The sequence below is a fragment of the Trichosurus vulpecula genome, chromosome 8, assembly GCF_011100635.1.
Source record: "Trichosurus vulpecula isolate mTriVul1 chromosome 8, mTriVul1.pri, whole genome shotgun sequence".
NCBI classification, from domain to species: domain Eukaryota; kingdom Metazoa; phylum Chordata; class Mammalia; order Diprotodontia; family Phalangeridae; genus Trichosurus; species Trichosurus vulpecula.
This window is the reverse complement of record NC_050580.1, coordinates 139,144,876-139,166,231: the sequence shown is the minus strand read 5'-3', so window position 1 is coordinate 139,166,231 and position 21,356 is coordinate 139,144,876. Positions and strand designations below refer to the sequence as shown.

General features: G+C 38.7%; 1 protein-coding gene across 2 annotated transcripts in view; it reads right to left on the bottom strand.

The window, feature by feature from the left end:
* LRRK1 (leucine rich repeat kinase 1) overlaps positions 1-21,356 on the bottom strand; it is a 159,468-nt gene that overhangs the window by 63,430 nt on the left and 74,682 nt on the right. For both annotated transcript variants that reach the window (XM_036735424.1, XM_036735425.1), the window contains exons 7-12: positions 11,176-11,402; positions 7,687-7,814; positions 6,258-6,421; positions 5,465-5,602; positions 1,348-1,460; positions 392-468 (exon numbers count right to left, since the gene is read on the bottom strand). In XM_036735424.1, the coding sequence (XP_036591319.1) occupies positions 392-468; positions 1,348-1,460; positions 5,465-5,602; positions 6,258-6,421; positions 7,687-7,814; positions 11,176-11,402 (847 nt within the window). The remainder of the gene's footprint in view (positions 1-391; positions 469-1,347; positions 1,461-5,464; positions 5,603-6,257; positions 6,422-7,686; positions 7,815-11,175; positions 11,403-21,356) is intronic.

The window sequence follows — 21,356 nt, the reverse complement described above, 5'->3', positions numbered from 1 at the left end:
ACACAGTTTAATGAAGGCAATCTGTCAGGTTGGTATTACACGGGCCTGGTAACATCTACTTTGGGAGATAGGAATAGGGATCGTTGGGTTGCACTGTCACAAAGAAGGAAGCACTGCAGACAAAGCAGGACTGGCTTATCTGACACTGCTACCACTGTGGACTGATTTGTTGAGAAATGCTACATCAGGAATCATGGGATACCTGAGTAAAAGACAGCCTATGTCAGGATACATCATTCCAATATGACACTACATGGTAACAGCATTTTCAGGCACTGCAGACAATAAATCCCCTATATGGGAAAATTCCATATATACAGCACCTGGCAAGCCTACCCCACATGCTGTTCTAGTTTCTATTTCAGGATAGGAACTGAGCATGCAGATATACCTGTCTCTGTACATGAACGCTGTCTGTTCTTTGTATTGAAGAAGGAAATCCGCTTTGTTTTAAGTCCATCTTCATTTCTGTGGGAAAAAGGTAAATGAAGAAGGCATGATGGAGATATGACCAGCTTGTTTACATCTATAGGTGGTGTCTCTATACAATGTGAAAACATCTGACCAGAAAACAAAACAAAAAAAATTCACTCTTGGAAGCTATGCTGTAGGCAGGGGCAACTCTTGTTTGATATTTACCAACATTACTGTTTCACGGGGAAATTACAACACACATTTTGAATAGCTGACCAAATTTATATTTGATACGTTATTTTGAATTTCTTTTTAAAGATGCTCTTTGCTTTAGTTTCTGTTCTCTATTTTTTTTTTCAGATAATGCAGAGGTAACATTTCCTTTGCCCAGTACAGTTTGGATATGCATCAAATGTCATCTGCACAGATAGAAATTACATTTTTAGACTGTTTACTATGGTTAGCCTTTTGAGAAATACATTATCTAATTGGGTGTAGGCTACGCCCAGATGCTAGATAAGTGGCTCCCTGTAAATAAATAAATGAGACTTTTTATTTCCAGAAGGCCATATTTGCTGCATCTTATTAATACCACTTACATTTTATTAGAAAGGTTTTGGATTTTGTTTTTTCTATTCTCTCTGCTCTCTTATTTGTGACTTAAATTATAAGATGCAAAACTGAGTCACCATTCAGGTTGAAATTATTAATAAAGAATCAGAAGGGGCAGACTAAGAAGCATGAAAACAATGGTGCTTTATTTTGTTAGTCTTCATTACAGTTAAATTTAGGAATAATGCTCCTGATGTAATAGGGAGAAAGATCTTATGTGACCAACTCAAGCATGCTCAAAGCTTAAGCTATTATAGCTAAAAACTGCACCAAGACGTGGAGTACCCTGTACTGAAAGTTGACCATAATACAGCTGCTTACTTTCCAAGTTGATTTTTAGAAAGATCCAGGTATTTAAGTTGCTTGCAGGTCCATTTATCTTGGGAGGGAAGGGTGATTAGTTGGTTCCCTAGCAATTTCAAGGACACCAAAGTCTGAAAGAGAAAAGCAAGGCTAAGAGGCCATCAAACACATATACAAAAGTAGGAGAAACAACTTCAACTAAGAAATTAATGACGTGTGAGTCAAGGAAGTTGTTTAGTTGAAAATGTATGTGTGTGTGTGTGTGTGTGTGTGTGTGTGTGTGCATGTGTGTGCTTGTGTAGAGATAGGTATATTTACATGTTCAGATCCCATCCTGAAACTCCTTTCAAAATCAGGTTCCTTAATTCCAAGTTCAATCTGTTTTTACTACACCATACTACGTTTCTACCCAGGTCATAAGATCATAGGATTTAAGAGAGGGAAGTGACGGGTCTTGGAGCGCTACTCCCTATTCCCCCACCATTACAAAATTGCCTATTGAATCTTATGCTCATGTCTGTGATGGAAAGGCAACAGTTGAAATGGGAAACTACAAATAGCAGTGTTGGAAAAAAAAAAAGGCAAAACTATATTGGACCTTGGTTTTCTTTCTGCCCTTAGGGCTAAAAAAAGCCAGTGTCATTTTTGCTATTTGGGACAAGGCTAGGCTGTTAGAATACGTGGCCTCACTCACTCCTCCCCCCACCTCCTATGGGCAGAGAATTCTGAATTCTGAAGGGGTGGAGTCAGGGCCAGTGACTAGGGAGGAAAAAAGGTGTGGCTGGTCCTGGCCAATAACTCCAACATTCCAAAGGCCAGAGAAGGGAAAGGAATACCTTTCGCCACTTGGCTACCTAACCCATATCTCTTTCGTGGTTTTTTTTTTTAACAAAGGTTAGAGATAAATGCTGTTCACCGTCATAAAATTATTTCTAAGGTCAATTTTAGGAACCCGTGCTGTACAAGATCATATTTCATAAATGTGAATTTTTTTTTCTTTCAGGATATAAAATAAAAGCAGACCAGCCAATTTAGCCTTCAGTCCTGGTTCTGTGATCTATTTAGTCAGATGTCACTGACTTCCAACAGAATAGTTAAGTCAGACATGTTTGAGGGCAATCACCAAAATAAAGAAATCTTTAAATCTGAATTTAGGGATCCTTCTCAAAAAACAAAAATAACACTCCACCCCACCCCCCAAACACACACACACACACACACACACACACACACACACACACACACACACACATACACACACCCCTGCCTGAGATTTTTCCTTTAAGAAAATGAAATTAATATTTTGATCAAGTGATATGTATAACACTGAACAGGAGAGACAGCATGGCATGATGGTTAGAGTAGTAGAGTCAGTACTTGTGTTTGAATAAGAGGAACATTGAATTACAGGGTTTTTCTTGGAGCTCAAGGAGACTGTGGAGGCCATTTAGTTCAACCTCCTCATTTTACAGATGAAGAAACTGAAACGTTAGGGAAGTGACAGTGACTTCCCCAATGTTACACACCTAGAAAATAGCAGAGCTGAGATTTTAAAATCCAAGTTTTCTTACTCCAGATCCAGTGATCTTTCCTTTCATGGAACCAAGGCTCCATTACTTTTTAGCTGTGTGCCCTTGGTTTAGTCACAACCTCACTAGTCTCAGCTTCAGTTTCTACGTCTGTAAAATGTAACAAAACAAACAAACAAAAAAAACAAAGTTGTACTATCTTACTCACTGGGTGGTTGTGAGGATTAAATGAGCTAATTTATGGAAACTGCTTTGAGTTTGCAAAAGGCTATATAAACATAAGTTGTTATCATGATTTTAATTAATCATTATTGTTGTTGTTTGTTGTTATTGTTTTACCCCTAATCCCAAGATACTGTACTCAAAATACAAGACAGAAAGAATCAGCTAAGAAATAAAGTACACTCTCAAAAGAGGAAACAGCAAAATTTGATACTAGGGTTAAAAAAAGGCCCAAGTATACTTTAAACTTTCACTTCCCAGCTAAGCGGCTTGGGGGGAGTTTAAGCAATCCAGGATCACAGAGCTATGACCCATTCTTCTCTACTAGGGCAAAAATGAAAACACCAGCAATAACTAGGAGCTACATGTCCTTCTCCAAGCCTGAGAGAACAGCGCGCTCTGGGCATGCCATCTGGTGATCAGAGAAGAACACAACAGCCTCTTCAAACACAATGGTGGCCAGAGAAACTGGAATGGTGTGAGTTATGGTGGTAATTCCTCTCAAACAGAGATGCAAATGAAGACTGAACTATTCCCATGATATGGATGGGCTTTCTAAGGGGCAAAGCACATTAAGAACAGAACAGAGGATTGTAGACTGAGAGCTGAATTTTGAAGAATGTTAGAGAGTAGTTGAAGAAAGAAAAAAAAATTAGCATAGGAAATAGAGCATCATGAGACAGGGGCAAGGGTAGTTGGGTAGACAGGGGAGTTGGACCTTCTTAGCATCCCCCAAATCACACCATGTAGGCAGCTGACTTACCCTATACTGAGGCTAAGTGCTGGGACTGACATCTATGTTTGCTCGTTGTAGTTTTACTCTTTTACTTTGTGCTTTTCCAAAACTCTGTTAACTAATTTATTAGCACTAGAAGGACCTTGGACATGATCTCAAGCACCGATCAATCAACAAGCATTAAGTGCATATTCATGTTCCAAGCACTGCGTTAAATGCCTGGGGTAAAAAGATGAGGAAACAGCCCCTGACTTCAAAGGACTTACATAACATGGGTGAGGAGATGGGGGGAGAGAGAAGATGATGACAATATGTACACTTCTAAGTTTTTATTTTTATATACATACATACATTTATCTATTTTACATTCATAGTCACATGTATATTTGTGTGATGTGACTTATAAACATGATATTTATAAATGTGATATATAGATATGTACATTTATATATAAACATTAAAATATGGATATAAAATATATAAATTTATGTAAAAATATATTTTATACATATGGATGCATCAGATATGGTAAATATGATATGTAATAATAATAGATAATCACATCATGCACACACATATAGGAATGAATATGTATATATACACACACACACATATATATATATATATACTTATATGTACATATATGTAGATAGATAATAGATAAAAAGATAGACAGATGGATGGATGGATAGACAGAGAGAAAGATAGAGAGAGAGAGACAGAGAGAGAGAGAGACAGAGACAGAGAGGTAGATAGACAGACAGTGAGATAGAGAGATAGGTCAGTCATTTGTAGGGGAAGTGAAAGGTACCAGGGAAGGCCTCATGTAGGAAATGACATTTGAACTGAGCTTAGAAATAAATCAGGGATGATAACCAGCAGTCTTAAGGAGTGAATACATTCTATACATAGGAGATGGTTTGTGCAAAGGGATGGAGAGCAGAGTAGAAGAGGGAATGCTTGCTGTCTGTGAGGAACAGAAAAACCAGTTTGGTTGGATTGAACAGTGTGTGAAGGGGAGCGATGTGTATAAAAAGGATGGAAAGGTGGGTTGAAGCCAGGCTGTCAAGGGACTTAAATGTCAAATAGAGGAGTCTGTATTTGGTCCTAGAGATAACAGCAAACCACTGGAGGTTACCCAACAGGAGAGTGCCATAGTCAGAACTGTGCTTTAGAAAGAACACTTTGATGGTGGTATGAAATATGGCCTGGAGAAGGCAGAGAATTGAGGTAGAGGTCTAGTCTAACTCCATCATTTTACTGATGAGGAAACCAGTTTGCCCAAGTGACTTGCAGAAGTAGCAGAGGTGGAATTAGAACCTAGGTCCTTTGTCTCCCAATGTAGAGCTCCTCTACCATCCCATGCTGCCTCTACATTGAAAAGGAAATAATTTCCTCTCCTTGGTCAGAATAGGAAGCATTTACTCTTCTGGCACGTCTCCTACAGCTGTAAAACTATCTAGTCATATACCTTCTACCTAGAAAAAGTAGTGAAACTCCTACTCCTAAAATTATTTGACACAGCCATAGTTATGAAAAAGTAAGAAACTGTCAAGAGACATTCTTTGCAATTAGTTGGCATTATGCTTCAGTTCTGAGTATGTTGTTGTAAAAACTGGAGATTAGAACTAAGTGCTTTTAGACTTACATCAAGCTGGAAGAGTCCCACAGAAACATCTTTGAGTGCATTTTCTGAAAAATCAACTTCTTTAAGGTGATTTTTCCAAAAAACAGCGAGTTTGTCTGGCAGATACTCGAGTAAATTTTTGGCAGCTTTACAACATTTCTAAACATTCAAGGAGAGACAGAGAAATATTAACTAGCTCTCTGAGACAGAGAATATTGTTGTACAAGGTAGTTCAAAGTGTTAGAATTTTCATTTTTCATATTTATACTAATAAGATTAAGTTATTTCATGAGTATGGACCCAGTGCTTATTTAAAAGGGCAGAAACTTGATTTTTTCCCCATTTCTTATTCTCTTTATCGAGCACTCACTGCATACAGAAGCTTTCACTAACTTATAACTGAATTCCTTACTCCCTTTAAGACTCAACTCAGGAACCACCCTCTACATGAAGGCTTTCCTGATTCCCCCAACTGTTAAGTGTTCTCCCCTTAACTGCTTTGTATTTATTTTACATAGAACAAATGATAGAAATTAAGCTTCTTGCAAGCAGAGACTTTTTTCTTTCTTTCTTTCTCTTTCTTCCTTCCTTCCTTCCCTTTGTATTCCTGGCACTTAGCCCATGGCCTGGCATATAGTAGGCACTTAATAAATACTTGTTGATTAATTTTTCTGTCTAGATCTTTGTGTCTCTCTTTCTACCTCCTTGTTCCCAACCCTACGATATCTGCAACATTTCTCTTGCATGTAAACTAATTTCTTCTTAAGTTGCAATTATCATAAATATTTATTTTAGCTTCAGATTCTATACTTACCAAGGGGCAGGCCCAAGGATCAGGAAAAACCTTCAGCTTATTTCTGGAGACATTCAGGAAACTTAGTGATTTGAACGAGTGAAGGAATACAGCAGGTAGTTCTGTCAATTTATTGTCGGACAGGTCAAGCTCCTGTAGCTTCCTTAATCCAATCCAATTTGTTGCTGAAAGAAAAAAAAAGAGGAAACCTTTCTGAGTTGGGCCCTCTTCTCCCTCTCTATACTATCTAGCTTGATCTCACTAGATCCATGAAATCAACTATCATCTCTATGCAGATGATTTCCAGATATATATACCCAGCCCATCTCTTCCTCCTGAGCTCTGGTCCTATATCACCAACTACCTTTGGATATCTTGAACTGGATGTTCCATGGGCATCTCAAACTCATCATGTCCAAAACAGAACTTGTTATATTTCCCCACAAATCATTCCTTCTTCCCAACTTTCCTAATACTGTTGAAGCCACCACCAGCTCACAAACTCAGTGTCATCCTCTACTTTGCAATACCAATTCACCTCACATGTTGAATCTGTCATCTACTTTTCTTGTTTTTGCCTGTACAATATACATCTCCCCTTCTCTCCATTCACATAGTCACCATCCTAGAGCAGACCTTCATCACCTCCCCACTGCAACCACCTTCTAGCTAAATGATCTCCCTGCCCCAAGTCTCTCCTTACTCCAATCAATCCTCTACTCAGCTACCAATGTGATCTTCCTAAAGCACAGTCCTGACCATGTCATCTTCCTACTCAACAAGCTCCAACGGCTCCCTACTTACCTCCAGGATCAAATATAAAATGCTGTTTATCATTTAGTGCCATTTATGACCTGGTCCTGTCCTACCTTCCCTGTCTTCCTATACTCCAGTCTTCTCTATATATTCTGTAATCCACCTACATTGGCTTTCTTACTGTTCCTCAAATACATCTTCTGACCATGACTTCTCACTGACTGTCTCCCATGTTTACTTCCTTGGCCTCCTTTAATAATCAGCTCAACTCCTACCTTCTGCACAAGGCCTTTCTGGGTCTCCCCCACTTCTAGCACCCTGCCTTTAATGTTGCTTTCCATTCACTATATTTCTATCTTATATGTACGTAGTTGTTTGCCTGATGCCTCCCCCATTAGAATGTCAGCTCTTTGAGGTCAGGGATCATTTATTTATTTTATTTTTGTATTTATTTTATATATTATTATCATATTATATATTTATATTATTTATTCATGCATTCATTTATTAATATATATATTTATGTTACATATGTTATATTGATTTTATTTTTATTTATATCACTAGCACATGCTGCCCCTGGCACATGGCAAGCTCTTAACAACGCTTGTTGACTGACTAACCTTGTTATTTGCTGCAAACTCTTTTTCAGAAAGAAAAAAAAAATCCATCAGATTACCAAAGATTAACATACCATTTTCTTCTTCAAATAATTTTTCTAAGTAATTTTTTGTAGCCGTCAGCTTTTGAAGTTTTGAGAGGTGTAAAAATCCAGGAGGAAGATGTGATAACTTGTTGCTGGATATGTCAATTTCAAGTAACCTGTAATTAAGAGAAGTGAAGTAAAATCACAGGGGCAGCTTTTATTAGTGCTCTAAAAACAATGATATCATAGTTTTCCTGCTTGTACAAGAGAGACCATGTGCTGTAGTGCATAGAATCTTATGCTTGGAGGCAGAAAAACCTGGTTTCAGATCCTGTCTCAGACACTAGTTGGGTGAACCTCAGGAAGTCATTTAATTCATTTGAGTCTCAGTTACCTTACCTGTAAAATGGATATAACAGCTACCTCACCCAAAATTATTGTAAAGATGAAATAAGGTAATATGTTTGAGTGTTTTTTAAGCCGCAATGTGCTATATGTCAGCTATTACTATTTTAACAAGATTTTTTTCCCCCTTATTAGGGCTAAAGAAAAAAATCTGCAGTGTCCTATTCAAAGGACAGTAGTCAAACTGTCTTAATTTAAATGAATTTGAGTAGATAAAATTGTCATCATGCCTCATGGTGAATGAAGATGAAAGCAGACAACTGTATGCTTCTAGAGGCAGCTGAGTGGTGCGGTGGACAGAGGGTTGTGCCAGGAGTAGGGAAGAACTGAATTCAAATTCAGCCCCAGACACTTCAGGACTGTGTAACCCCAGGCAAATCAACCTTTATCTGTCTCAGTTTCCTCAGCTGTAAAATGGGGATAATGATAGCATCTACCTCCAGGGTGGTTGTGAGGATCAAATGAGATAATATTGGTAAAGAGCTTAACACAGTGCCCAGCATATAGTAGGTACTTAATAAATATGTATTTCCCTCTTTCCTTCCTTCTTTTTACCTCAAAGAAGCAATTTTCCTTGTATGGGTTCAAATACAGGCCTCAGCCCTCAAACGAGACCTCTTTCACAGAAAAAAAATTTACACAAAATTAGCATTTGAAAAAACATTAACCCACTGGTGGTGGTGGTGGTGTGTGTGTATGGGGTGGGGGAACCTAGTATTTTACCTAACTCCAGGAAAATGGAGAAACTTAGTATAGTCCATCAGTCTGACGTACTAGAAAGAATTCTATATTTGGAGCCTGAGGACATGGGTCTAAATCAGGGGTGGGCAACGTATGGCCTCGAGGCCACATGTGACCCTCTAGGTCCTCAAGTGCAGCCCTTTGACCGAATCCAAACTTCACAGACCACATCCCCTCAATAAAAGAATTATTTATTGTAACTTTTTTATTAATTTAATTTCTACTCATTATTTATTTAATAAAAGGATCCTGTAGATTATTTATTTAAAATCTTTTATTAATTTAATTTTTATTTATTTACTTAATAAAAGGATCCTGTGGATTATTTGTCTTAAATTTTCCATTAATTTAATTTTTAATTATTATTTACTTATTTAATAAAAGGATCCTTTTATTAAGGGGATTTGTTCTGTGAAGTTTGGATTCAAAGGGTCGCACCTGAGGGCCTAGAAGGTCACATGCGGCCTTGAGGCCACAGGTTCCCCACCCCTGGTCTAGATCATAACTGTAATTTTTACTAGTTGTGTGGTAGTGGACAAGTCACAGACCTTCTCAGGGTCTCAGTTTCCTCATGTGTCAAGTGAAGGAATAATTTCACACTTTCTGAGATCACTTTCAGCACTCTATCCTCTGATCCTAAACATCAACTTCTCCTTTCTCCCCCTGTAGCATTTCCCCATCTCCCTGCCCTCTTCCTTGTTTCTCCCTGCCCCTCTTTCCTCTTGGAAGCTTGGGCTAAGGGCCAGGTGCTTTGTGGAGGCTTTCTGAGGGATCTTCCTTCTCCCATACCTCTCAATTAAAAGCTTCTCATTATGACCTCCCCCCCATCCATTATGGAGTCAGAGAACATTTGGATCCCAGCCTTAGGGAGACGTTTTTCTGCACAGGAGGAATAAAGAATAGATGGGCCTTTCTTACCTGCTCTTCTCTAATCTTTACTCTAGCACTCTTAGGGCAGCCCCTCACTTAGTCACCCAATTTAGAAACTCTACTGTTCTCAGGAGGACAGTTTATATAAAAACAACAGACAAAACAACTAGGAAAGATTTAGGAACTTGAATCAACACAATGATCAGTCATAAATCCAGAAGTCTCCTAATGCTACCCACCTCCAGATAGAAAGGTCTCAGAACACAGATTGTAGAACATTAGTTTTTGGACATGGCCAATAGAGGAATTTGTTTTGCTTGACCTTACAGGTTTGCAACAGACTTTTGTTTTTCTTGCTTTCTCAGTGGGTAAAGGGTAGGGGTGAGAGAAGGAGGAAGAAAAAAAAATGGATATCTGAAAATAAAAAAAATTGAATTTAAAGGTTAAAAAGAATCTGTTCTTTCATGTGCTTTTACTCTAACATTCTTTTCCACTAAATGAGCTCCAACCCATTTCTAACAGTCCACTTCTGTCTCAGGGATAATGGGGGAGGAAAGGAAAGCTGATGACCTTTGTAGTGAGATCCCTAGGTCAGTGTATGGCAAGATGCAAGCTTCAGGGATCTCCTAATTGGTTAAGCTGTCCTCCATGTCAGGGGGATCCAGCATAAGTTCCTTCAGCCTGGATGTCAGTTGCGGGGAAAGCTGTTGTTGCTTTCACTGTGGCTAGAGACACCATTTGACACAGAGACACAGCTGAATCTGTGGTCTGAAGAATGGGATGATGAGATGCACTCAGGTTTTTGATCAATAGAGCTAGGCCAATCATGGCTTTGCCCCAGGATACCAAATAAAAATAATTAGTTAAAACAGGAAGCTATCAGATAGCAGGCTGAGGTGAACTCTGTTGACTTCGCTCTAGTGACCTGGATTCTCTCTGCATTGCCTCCAATCCCAGCTCAACTGGGAACACCCTTCATATCACTAGACCTAGGTGTGGTTTTTGGTCTTTCCCCCGTCAGAAAAATTCCTAGTTACTGCTCTGTATGTGAGCCACACATTTAGGGAAAATACAGCTTATATTCAGAATATTTATTCAGGCATATCACATTAATATGTCAGCCAAGATAGCCCACAGACTGTCTTGGGTGATGTTCAGTGCTGGTCCAGCTAGTCAATTAGTCGGTTAAAAAATCAAAGTGCAGGCCCTTCTGATGAGAGCTCATTAATACTTCTTGTATCCTAAGGATAACACCACAATATTATGGGCCTAGTCAGAGATAACAGTGCATTTAAGGAAATGAAGTAGGGACAGAGTAGCAGGGGAAGAGGGTCTCTCCCTCGTGGAAATTGATTTATAAGAGGGCAGGAACTTCCTGCTCAAATTTCCAAGAGGAAATTATATTTGAAAACATAAAATAAAATGATGGAAAGTTGGCAAGAGGAGAAATGTAGCTCTCTCCCTGGAGAATGAACTATTTCTTTCACACTCACTCTTCCATGACTTGGGACTACAGCCCACCTGGTACAGATGATTTCATCGGAGGATTGCACACTGGGCAGCTCTACCAGCTGGTTGTCAGAGAGATTCAATTTTCGGAGGTTTATCAGTCCCCAAGGAATGACGGATGGGAGGGAAGTCAGACAGTTGGCAGAAAGGTCCAACTCTGTGATTTGACATGAAATATCGATCAGCCAATCTAGATCCACCCACGGTAGCTTCAGATGGGACCATTTCACACGGAGGGCCTAATGTTTGGAGTAAAGGAAAGGGAAGAAAGGAAAAACATACATTAATTTACATTCAATCACCAAAGAGCCACTATAGAGTGTGGTATAAATCCATTCTTTTTATTTTTAAAAGGTGAATCCTTTAAAACTATATCTCCATGCTGTTTTGTGATGAACATAATGCCACAAAAGAAAGATTGTGGAGTCATCAAACATCCCGGGTTCAAATTCTGGCTTTAACTCTTAATAACTCTAACTCTTAATATTTACTATTTTCCTATTTGATTTTAGACAAGTCAGCTCACTAATCCAGGTGAACTGGCCTCAGTTCTGTCATATATAAAATGAGGGAAATAGATTAGATTATCTCTAAGGTTCCTTCTAGCAACGAATCTATGACTAAAGAAGTTGGTAGAAGGCAATGGCTACAAAATGATGAGACCCATTAACTAAGTTGGTCTTCCCTGGGCTAGAGAGGTTGGCAGTTTGCTTGTGGTGAAGAAAAGGATATGGTTAACTGTTAGAACACATAATCTGGATATTTTTCTGACATCTTGATTACCAAAGAATTTGAAGCCCAATTAGGTTTCTGAGGAAGGAAATCTGGTTTTGGGGTCTGTTTCTCCAAAGTCACTGGAAATCCATATCGGAAAAAAAATTAGAAAAGCAGGAATATAAACAAAAATTAGTGCTTTGTAAATGGAAAAATGTTAACAACCCAATGAAGTCTCCATGGAAAGATATCAAAAAATGGTTTGGAAACTATTTAGCCAAATATTTTTGCCTTCAAAGTTGGCATTAGTTGAGGGAACTTCCTTCTATGGACGCTAGATGGTGGCATATCACCTATGTTTTATTCAAGTATTCATTCCTTCTACAGAAAAGGTAACTGGGATCGAGCCTTATTATCTTCGATTCATAGGATCAAGAAGTGGAAGAGACCTGAGAAGGAGGGAGACCACTTACCTATTCCAATCATGTCCTGTATTCAAGTCTTTCCACCATATTACTATTCTACAGTGTGCATAAATCTGGTTTCCAAAAGAGCCAGAAGTGACTAAACCTACTGAGTCAAAGTATAATAGAATTTTAGATCTGGGAGGGATTTGAAGATCACATAGTTCAGCCCCCTGATTTTAAAGATAAGGGCCTTGAGTCCAGAGAGGTGAACTCTTTTGGCTAGTCAGGGCCATTAAAAGAACTAAGAGTCCATGTCTAACTTCCATTATACCACTAGTACCCATTAGGGGCTAGATGCTTGGATAAGGATGCTACTTAACAGTAATATAGAAAAATAGATATTTCATGTATTCCTAGGGAATTTTTGATTCTCTGCTCTTTTCAGGATGTACTGCAGTCTCAGTGCCAGAAAATGAGGAGTAATCAGAAAAAAAACCTCAAAGATAATTAAATGATTCTTCACCACTAAGGTCTCATGACCTTCCGCCTTTAAGGAGTTACATTTTGTGTTATCTACATGTATGATCCCACGACAAATTAAATTAAATCATGTATACTAAAGTGCTACCTACTTCACAGTGTTGTGGTTAGGAAAGCCTTCTGTAAAACCGAAAGCTTTATATAAATACGTATTGTCATTATTCTTTCAAGTCTTATGACTGAGGGTCTATAAAAATATTCATAACTACCATAAGAGAAGTCTATACATTACAAAACAAAGCGATTTAGTGAAACTAATAAATCTGGTTTTCAGTGTAGGTCCATGCAGCCAGTTCAACCCTAAAAATGAATCTATTTAGCTTACATTTGCAGCATGATTTAGTGGACTGAGAATTAATATATCTAGGTTACATTTCTGGTTCTGTCACCAAATTTAACTGTGTGATCTTGGGCACTTAATATCTGTGGCTCTCAGTTTCCCCTCCTCTAAAATTAGGGGATTCAATTAAATGATTTCTAAGGTCCCTTTCCATCTCTAAATTTTAGTACTCTAGGATATCATCCTCTATGGAAAGACATGACTCAATATTCTCCATGTTTACCAGCGTTAAACCTCATCAATATTTTCCCCCAATTAGAAAAAACTTTCCTCAGCCGATGCCTTTATTATTTTTTAAGGAGACATCCTTCTGGTCCCTTCCATCTAGCATAGGTAATCATCCCCTTATGCAAAACCCACAAATACAGAAGGCAGCTTCTACCACCAGAGTGAAGAAGCTGAGAAAAGCCAGAATAGCTTAGAGAAGCCTATTGTAGAGCTCTATGGTTTCCTTTATCCTTTAAAGGTACCTCTTTCCCCTCTTTGTCCCTTTACTGACAAATTGCTAGAAAGAATAGTATCTACTTATCTCCTTCTCACCACCTACTTTTTTTTTTTAACAATATGGCTTCTGATTTCACCAACTCTACTGAAATCACTCTTTCCTAAGTCACTAATGAAGTCCTTATTTCCAAATTCAACTCCCCATTCTCTTTTTAATTGTTGTTTCTCATCACAGCACTCCATTTCTCACTCTTGGCCTTTGTATCAGCTGTCTATTATGTCTGCCTCCTGGATCACATCCATCTCTTGTTTCTATCAAGACTCAATTGAAGTGTTACCTTCTGCATGAAACCTTTCCTGGTCCCCCACAGCTGCTAGTGACTTCTCTCCTGAGGTTTCTTTGTACCTGTTTTGTATATACATCTATAGGTGCACAATTGTCTCTCCTTTTAGAGTAGAAGCTCCTTGAGGGCAGGGATTGTATATGCAGCTCTTGATACAGAGCAGACCTTAATTGTATGCTTGTTGATTGATTCTCTTGCACTGTTGCCCACCTTGTCCTTTTCCACCTCTCTTTTCTTCAATTCTATGTCAACATGACTCTTGTTCTCTTTCTTTGGCAACTTTGCCCCTCCTCCCAAGACTGTCCTAAGCCCTTTTCTCTATTCTCTCTAAACTCATCTGGCTAATTAATCTTTTCCCATTAATTTCGTTATCAACTATATATACAGATGTACGTCAAAATCTTTCTCTTTGGTTCTAACCTCTCCCCTGAATTTCAGTCAGTGGTTTCCAACTCTCTGTTGTTTATCTCCACCTAGATGTCCTGCCATCACTTCAAAACTCTAAAATGGAACTGTTCTCCTTCCCATAAACTGCCCCTCCTTCTAACTTTACTATTTCTGCTGATACCACAATTCTCCCAAACTCTCAGCCTTAAGCCCTCTGCATAATTAAAATTTTTTTTCCCCTTTCCTTTACCCCCATAGCCGAGCCCTATTGCTCCTGGGCAACAGTTACTAAGATCTGCTGATTCTACTTCAGAAACATCTCTTGCATCAATCCCTTTCTATTTTTCACTCTTATTATCTTAGTTGATATATTCATTACCTCTTTTTTCTAAAGTTTTTAAAATATTTATTCATTTCAAACTTAAATATATACAGATAAGAACATTTCTATATACATAGCACAACATAAAAAGAGGATTCACTATAAAACCATGAATTTACATTTCACACTGTTTACTTTTAAAAAAAACTATATAGTATTACACATCATTTTCAAAGCTATTCTGCTTTCTATGTTTCCTTCTAAATTTTCTTTTATTCTCTGCTGCGCACTTTTATATTTTTTCCTCTCTCCCTACACTCCATCCTAGAGACGGCTCCCATTAGATACAAACATGTATGTATGTATGTGGAGCCATACTATACATACTTCTATTTATCAATTCTTTCTCTGGAGGCAGATAATAACTTCCTTCATAAGTCCTTTGTAGTTGATTTGAGAATTTATAATACTCAAAATGAGTTAGTTGCTGAAAGTCATTTTTAAAACAATATTGCTGTTACTATGTACAACGTCCTCTTGGTTCTGCTTATTTGCTCTTCATTATTATTACGAGATCTTCCAAACTGATCTCTGGACCTTCAGTCTCCAATCCAGCCTTTACACTGCTGCTGATATAATCTTCCTAATGTGCAGGTCCGATCACATCATGACCCTTTCCTAAAATCTTCAATTTATCTCCAATCTCCAAATTACAAATTTAGCTTGGCACTAAAGACCCTCCAAAATATGGGCCCCAACTTTCTTTTTTTGAGGGGGGAAGGTAGGGCAATTGGGGTTAAGTGACTTGCCCAAGGTCACACAGCTAGTAAGTGTGTCAAGTGTTTGAGGTCGGATTTTAACTCAGGTCCTCCTGACTCCAGGGCCGGTGCTCTACTCACTGTACCATTAAACTCCTCCCCCCCAGCCTTCCTTTCTGACTTGAGCATGTACTAATCCCTTTTATAGTAACTAGGCAGCAAGGGGGTGCCTGGGGTGACTGGGCCTACAGTCAGGAAGACCTAAGTTCAAAGCCTGCCTCAGACACTAGCTGGGTGACCCTGGGCAAGTCACTTAACCACTCTCTGCCTTAGTTTTCTCAACTATAAAATGGGAGGTAATAATAGTGCCTCCCTCACAGGGTTGTCATGAGGATCATACGGGATATTTGTACAGTGCCTGGCACAAAGTAGGAGCTTAAGAAGTGCTTGTTTGGCGCAGCTAGGTGGTGCAGTAAGTAGAACACCAGCCCTGGACTCAGGAGGACCTGAGTTCAAATGTGACCTTAACACACTTACTAGCTGTGTGACCTTGGGCAAGCCACTTAACCCCAATTGCCCTCCCTTCCCCCCTCCAAAAACCAAAAACAAAAAGAGAAATGCTTGTTCTCCCCTCTCCATAGAGATTACAATCAAGTAGGGGAGAAAAAGTATGCACAAATAACCACAACATAAAATGGAAATACCAGAAATTTAGGCTGAGCTCTATCACTAACCATTAACGGCATACTAGGAAAATAACTTACTCTCTTTCGGCTTGAGCTTCCTTGTCTGTAAAATGAAGTTGGTACAGTTTACCTGTAAGGTCGACCAATAAACATTCATTGAGCACCTGCTTTGTACCAGGGACTGTGCTAGTGGTTGAGGATACAAATGAAGCGAATGAAGCAACCCCTACTCAGAAGAAGCTGACATCCTAACTGGGGAGACAAACATGGACATGTTTGCACAGATGCTGGATAGATATAAGAAGAATAAATACAAGACAGCAGAATGCAAAGCGGGGGGAGGGCACTAGTAGGTGAAAGGTGTCAGCTGCTTGAGCTGGATCTTGGAGAAAAAAAAAGGATTCCATGAGGCAGAGGGGAGAAAGGGGTCCTGCACAGGGATGGGGGAAAGCCAGGGGGAAGGCATGGCAATAGGAGGCAGAGTATCATTTGTATGAGGAACAGCTAAGAAGGCCAGTTTGATCAGACTGGAGAGTTGTGTACCATGAGGCTAGAAGGACAGGGTTGGGCCAGGTTATTTAAGGACTTTTCAAACTACCCAGAAGAATTCATATTTTATCTTAGAGACCATAGAGAGCCCCTGCAGATTCCTCAGTAGGACACTGACCTGATCATACATACAACCTAAGGAAAATCACTTTAACAGACGCGTGAAGGAAAGACTGGAGAAGAGAGAGTCTCAAGGCAGGGAGACCAGGAGATGTGACAAGTGTCTGAACTCAAGGGAGTTGTGTGTGTATAGAGGAGAGGATGGATGAGAGGGAGTTATGGATGACTAACTGGAAATGTGGGGTGAGGGAAAGTGAGGATCCAAGGATAACACTGAGATTATTAACCTGGAAGACTCAGGAGAATGGTTCCTTTCAGCACTATGACTGAATGTGATATGCCTCTAAAATATTCTCCCTACCCACAGCGTCTGCACAGCGTGGTACTTTATACGCAGTATGTACCCAATGAATAGTTGGTTGTTCACAATTTTCAACTGTTATCAATATATTTAACCTGTGGACATACAACGCTGTATCAGTTTAAGTCCGATCTATGCTCTACATGGCTTGATGGCAAATGTAATTAATTAGTTCTATAGAGAGATAATCATAATGAGTGATTGACAGTGATAGTGATAGTGATAAGGGCTGGTGTGATTTCACTGGTATAAAGGAGTTACAGGTAAAGAAACTCACCCAACTAATATAGGAAGGCTACTCTTCCGTAATTTATATATAGTCTCAGAGAGTTTCACTAGAGCACTGAGAGAGTGCCCAGGGTGATACAGCCAGTGAGTGTATGTCAGAAAGAGGCCTTGAATCCAGGTCTAACTGTTTTTCTTCACCATTTCATTCACTACACCTATGCTGTCGCTAGTTTTACACATATACACAGATATGTGTGCGTGTGTGTATATATATATATCTATATAGGTGATGATATATATACATCTTTTTGTACACACACACACACATACACACCCCAGGTCTGCACAACCTGTGGCCCTTGGGCTGCTTGCAACACACCAAAGGATTTGGGGCGGCCCATGAAAAATGTAGAGGAAAACATCCTTTGTACGTGGAGGAAATCTTCTGGCGTACTGCAGGTTGTGCAGGCCTGATACACACACACACACACACACACACTCACACATACAAATAGACACATATGTGGAGATATCTCTCTCTTTCGAGAGAGAGAGATACACAGATGAAGAAAAAAGGAGAAAGAATGGGGGGAAAAGTGGAAGGGGAAAAGAAAAGGAAGGGGGAAGGGAATGGAAGAGGGAGGAGGTATAGGAGAAAAAGGTAGAGGAAGAGGAAAAGGAGGAGGAAGAATTGCAGTATAAACTTTTAGTCTTTTTGTTTGTGGCTAGAGCTGCTTTTAGGAGAAAGAATTTACAAATCTAGAAGATCTTTACCTCCAAAATATTTATAGTCATACTTTTTGTGGTAGCAAAGAACTGGAAACAAAAGTAGATGCCCAATGACTAGGGGAATGGCTAAAAAAAAAAACCCTCTGGTACATGAATGTAATAGAATATTAATGCCCCACAAGAAACAAAGAATATGGTGAATATAGAGAAGCATGGAAAGACTTATATGAACTAATACAAAATGAAGTAAGCAGAGCCTGGAAAATAATGTTTGTAAGGACTGCAATGGTGTGAATGCAAACCACCACAAACAACAGAAAACTCAGGTTGCAAAATTACAAAGAACAAGCTTCACTTCGAAGAAGAAAAAATATTTCCCCTTTCATTTGCAAAGATAAGAAAGTCCACCATGGGTGGAACACTGCATACAATGTCATTTTTTTCCCTATGTTTTGATTGTTTTTGCTGGCTTTTACCCTTTTCTTTAAAAAAAAAAAAACTATTGTGAAAGATGGCTCTCTCAGAGGGGAAGAGATACAAGGTCTAAACAAGGTAAAAACAAATATATCAGTAATATATGTGTATTTTTTAAAAACTCTAAAACATTTTAAATTTTAGTTAGTCATCTTTTGAGGAATGAGTGGCTATTTGCAACCAACTTCTCTAGGCATAAGGAAGAAGAAAAAAAGGGTTGGGGAAAGTTCCTAAAATTAAGCCCCTTCTTGACCATTTACCTATATACTCTTTGGGCTTATATTGTTAAGGTAATGATTTTATGTCCAGAATAATATAACAACAACAGTAATAATAAAAACAAAGCTAGCATTTAAATAGAGCTTTTAAGATATGTAAAAACTTTACAAACATAAAAATATATGTGAATGATAGAAGTCTTTATAAATTAATTTGATATTATATTCACCATTACAGAAATGGCTTCAAAATGAAGCTATCTCTGCTTGGAAAATTGTGAAGATTATATTTGGGGCTGAACCTAGTATAAAAACTTTCATTAAAAAAGTGATTTCCTTCGTCATATTCGAAGATTATAGGCTGCCCAAATGTTTACTCAGAGACAGAAGAAGAAAAAAAAAGCATGCAATTAAAAAGGCCTCACATCCAGTATTGCTGAAGTTTAAATCTATCACAGTAAGCCGCAAAGGCCTCATTTTTGCCTGTGTTTAGTCCAGGAAGACTCACAATAAACAAGATTCCTAGGGAGGAAAGCCAATAATGGCATGATTAATTCATGAACATCTCACAGCAAAATCAAAAACAGAATATCACTGAGACCTCACTAATACAACAATATAGTATAAAGGGACACCAACTTTCAGTCTAAATACAAGCACAGTCAATGTGTGTCTGGGAAGAGAGGGCGCCAAAAGAAATTCTAGGTCAAGAATTGTATTCCCTCAATAGCTGGTTTCAGAACAAATTGAAGGAAGTAGCAATTAAATGATCCATGGTTTCTTCAGCATAGATACCTCTTACCAAGGCTAGCTGCAAATTCTTAGGAGATGGTCTTTGAGAGCTACTATGGCCATAAAATCATCATGTCATTGCATCTAGCCCCTGTGGACAAGCCTCTTCAATTTGGCAAGGCTGGTCCTTGAATGGCAGACAAAAGTCAATCCATATTCAAAATGGGACCATACCAATCATTCTAGCCTGGGAGGGCCTTCCAGAGCTTGCATTTTGCTGGCATGACCTATTAGAGCTAAGGGCTTCTTTCATACCACAATGAAGGACTGGAGGAAGACTAAAACAGCAGCATAATAGTTTCAGACTTAGGAGACTAATGAGGGCCTGGGATATGAAGTCCTGGGAACTCACAGAAACACAAGTAAAAGACACAATTTTAAAGGTGCTGAAACAGGGTTTGATGGTCTCTTTAGGACAACACAATACCTATGAGTGGTATGCCAGCAGGCATAGAGTAGGGAGAAGAAAAATAAAGGAAGAAAGAGGAATGAAGGAAGGAGAGAGAAAAGAAAGAAATGAGAACAAGAAAAGGAAAAAGTGTGTATGGTAAATTATAAAATAAATTTATGCATGATAGGTTAGCCATAGGTCATTAAAGTTATTCGTAACCTCTTGTGATTGACAGATTTTCTTCCTCCAAGAGAAAGAATAGATTCTGGAAAAAAAAAGCATAAGTAAATATTTCTTAAAATATCTCTCAAATATCAGCATGAGAAAGAGAATACTGAGTTGAGACACTGGTAGATAGAGAGCCAGACTTGAAGTGAATAAGATATGAATTGGAATCTTGCCTCAGATTCATAGTAGCTGTGCAACCCTGGTCAAGTCACTTAACAGCTGCCTGCTTCAGTTTCCTGATCTGTAAAATGGGGATGGTAATATCTAACAGGTTTGCTGTGAGGATCAAATGAAATCATGTATGTAAAATGCTTTGCAAACCTTAACAGTATCATATAAATACTATCTATCATTATTACTTTTTTTCCCAAGGAGGCTCAATCTATCTTAATAGAAAAAAAGAGGCAAAAACCACAGTAAAAGATAAGTATCTTTAGTTCCTGCAATCTGGCCGCTTGAGAGAACACTACGCTAAAAACTGCGAATTACTTCAATTCAAGAAACATGTTACTGACACCTATACCACTTGCAAGGGACTGTGCTATGCACTAAAGGTACAAAGTGAAGTAAGACAATTCCTGTCGGTTACAGAGTTTACAATTCACTGGGAATTGAGGTGGGAAATAAGTTGGCAAACAGTTATGCTATATGATAAATGTAAAGCAGAGGTTCAAGAAGAATTTCATAAAAAAAATCTGAAGAGGAAGAGATCATTTCCAATTTTGGAGGGGTGGACTGGGGTAAGAAGATCATCAGGAAAAGCCTTTTGTTTTGGTATCCCTAAAGCTTAGCACAGAGTCCAATGCATAGCAGGTGTTTAATAAATGTTTATTGAATTGACTAAAGGAAAGGAAGGATTTCAACAGAGATGGGGGTGGGCTATTCCAAATATGGGGGATGATGAAAAACAGGAGAAGAAAATAGCCAAGGAGATGGAATGGAGAAAGATGAGGAGATGAGTTTTGGCTCAAAAACCATTTTGGCTGGAACACAGAGTGCATAAGATACAGCATTTTGACATATGGCTAGACTGATGTGTTGGAGCCAGATTGTAGGAGGCTTTAAAATACTAGGCTAAGGAGTGAGCACTTTATTCAGTAGACAATGGGGAGCTATGGAAGGTTGTTGAGTGAAGAAGTAAAATGATTGGAGTGGCTCACCTCTGAAAATTACTTTGACAGGGATATGAAGGCTGGATTAGAAAAGGAAGAAAGGCAGAGA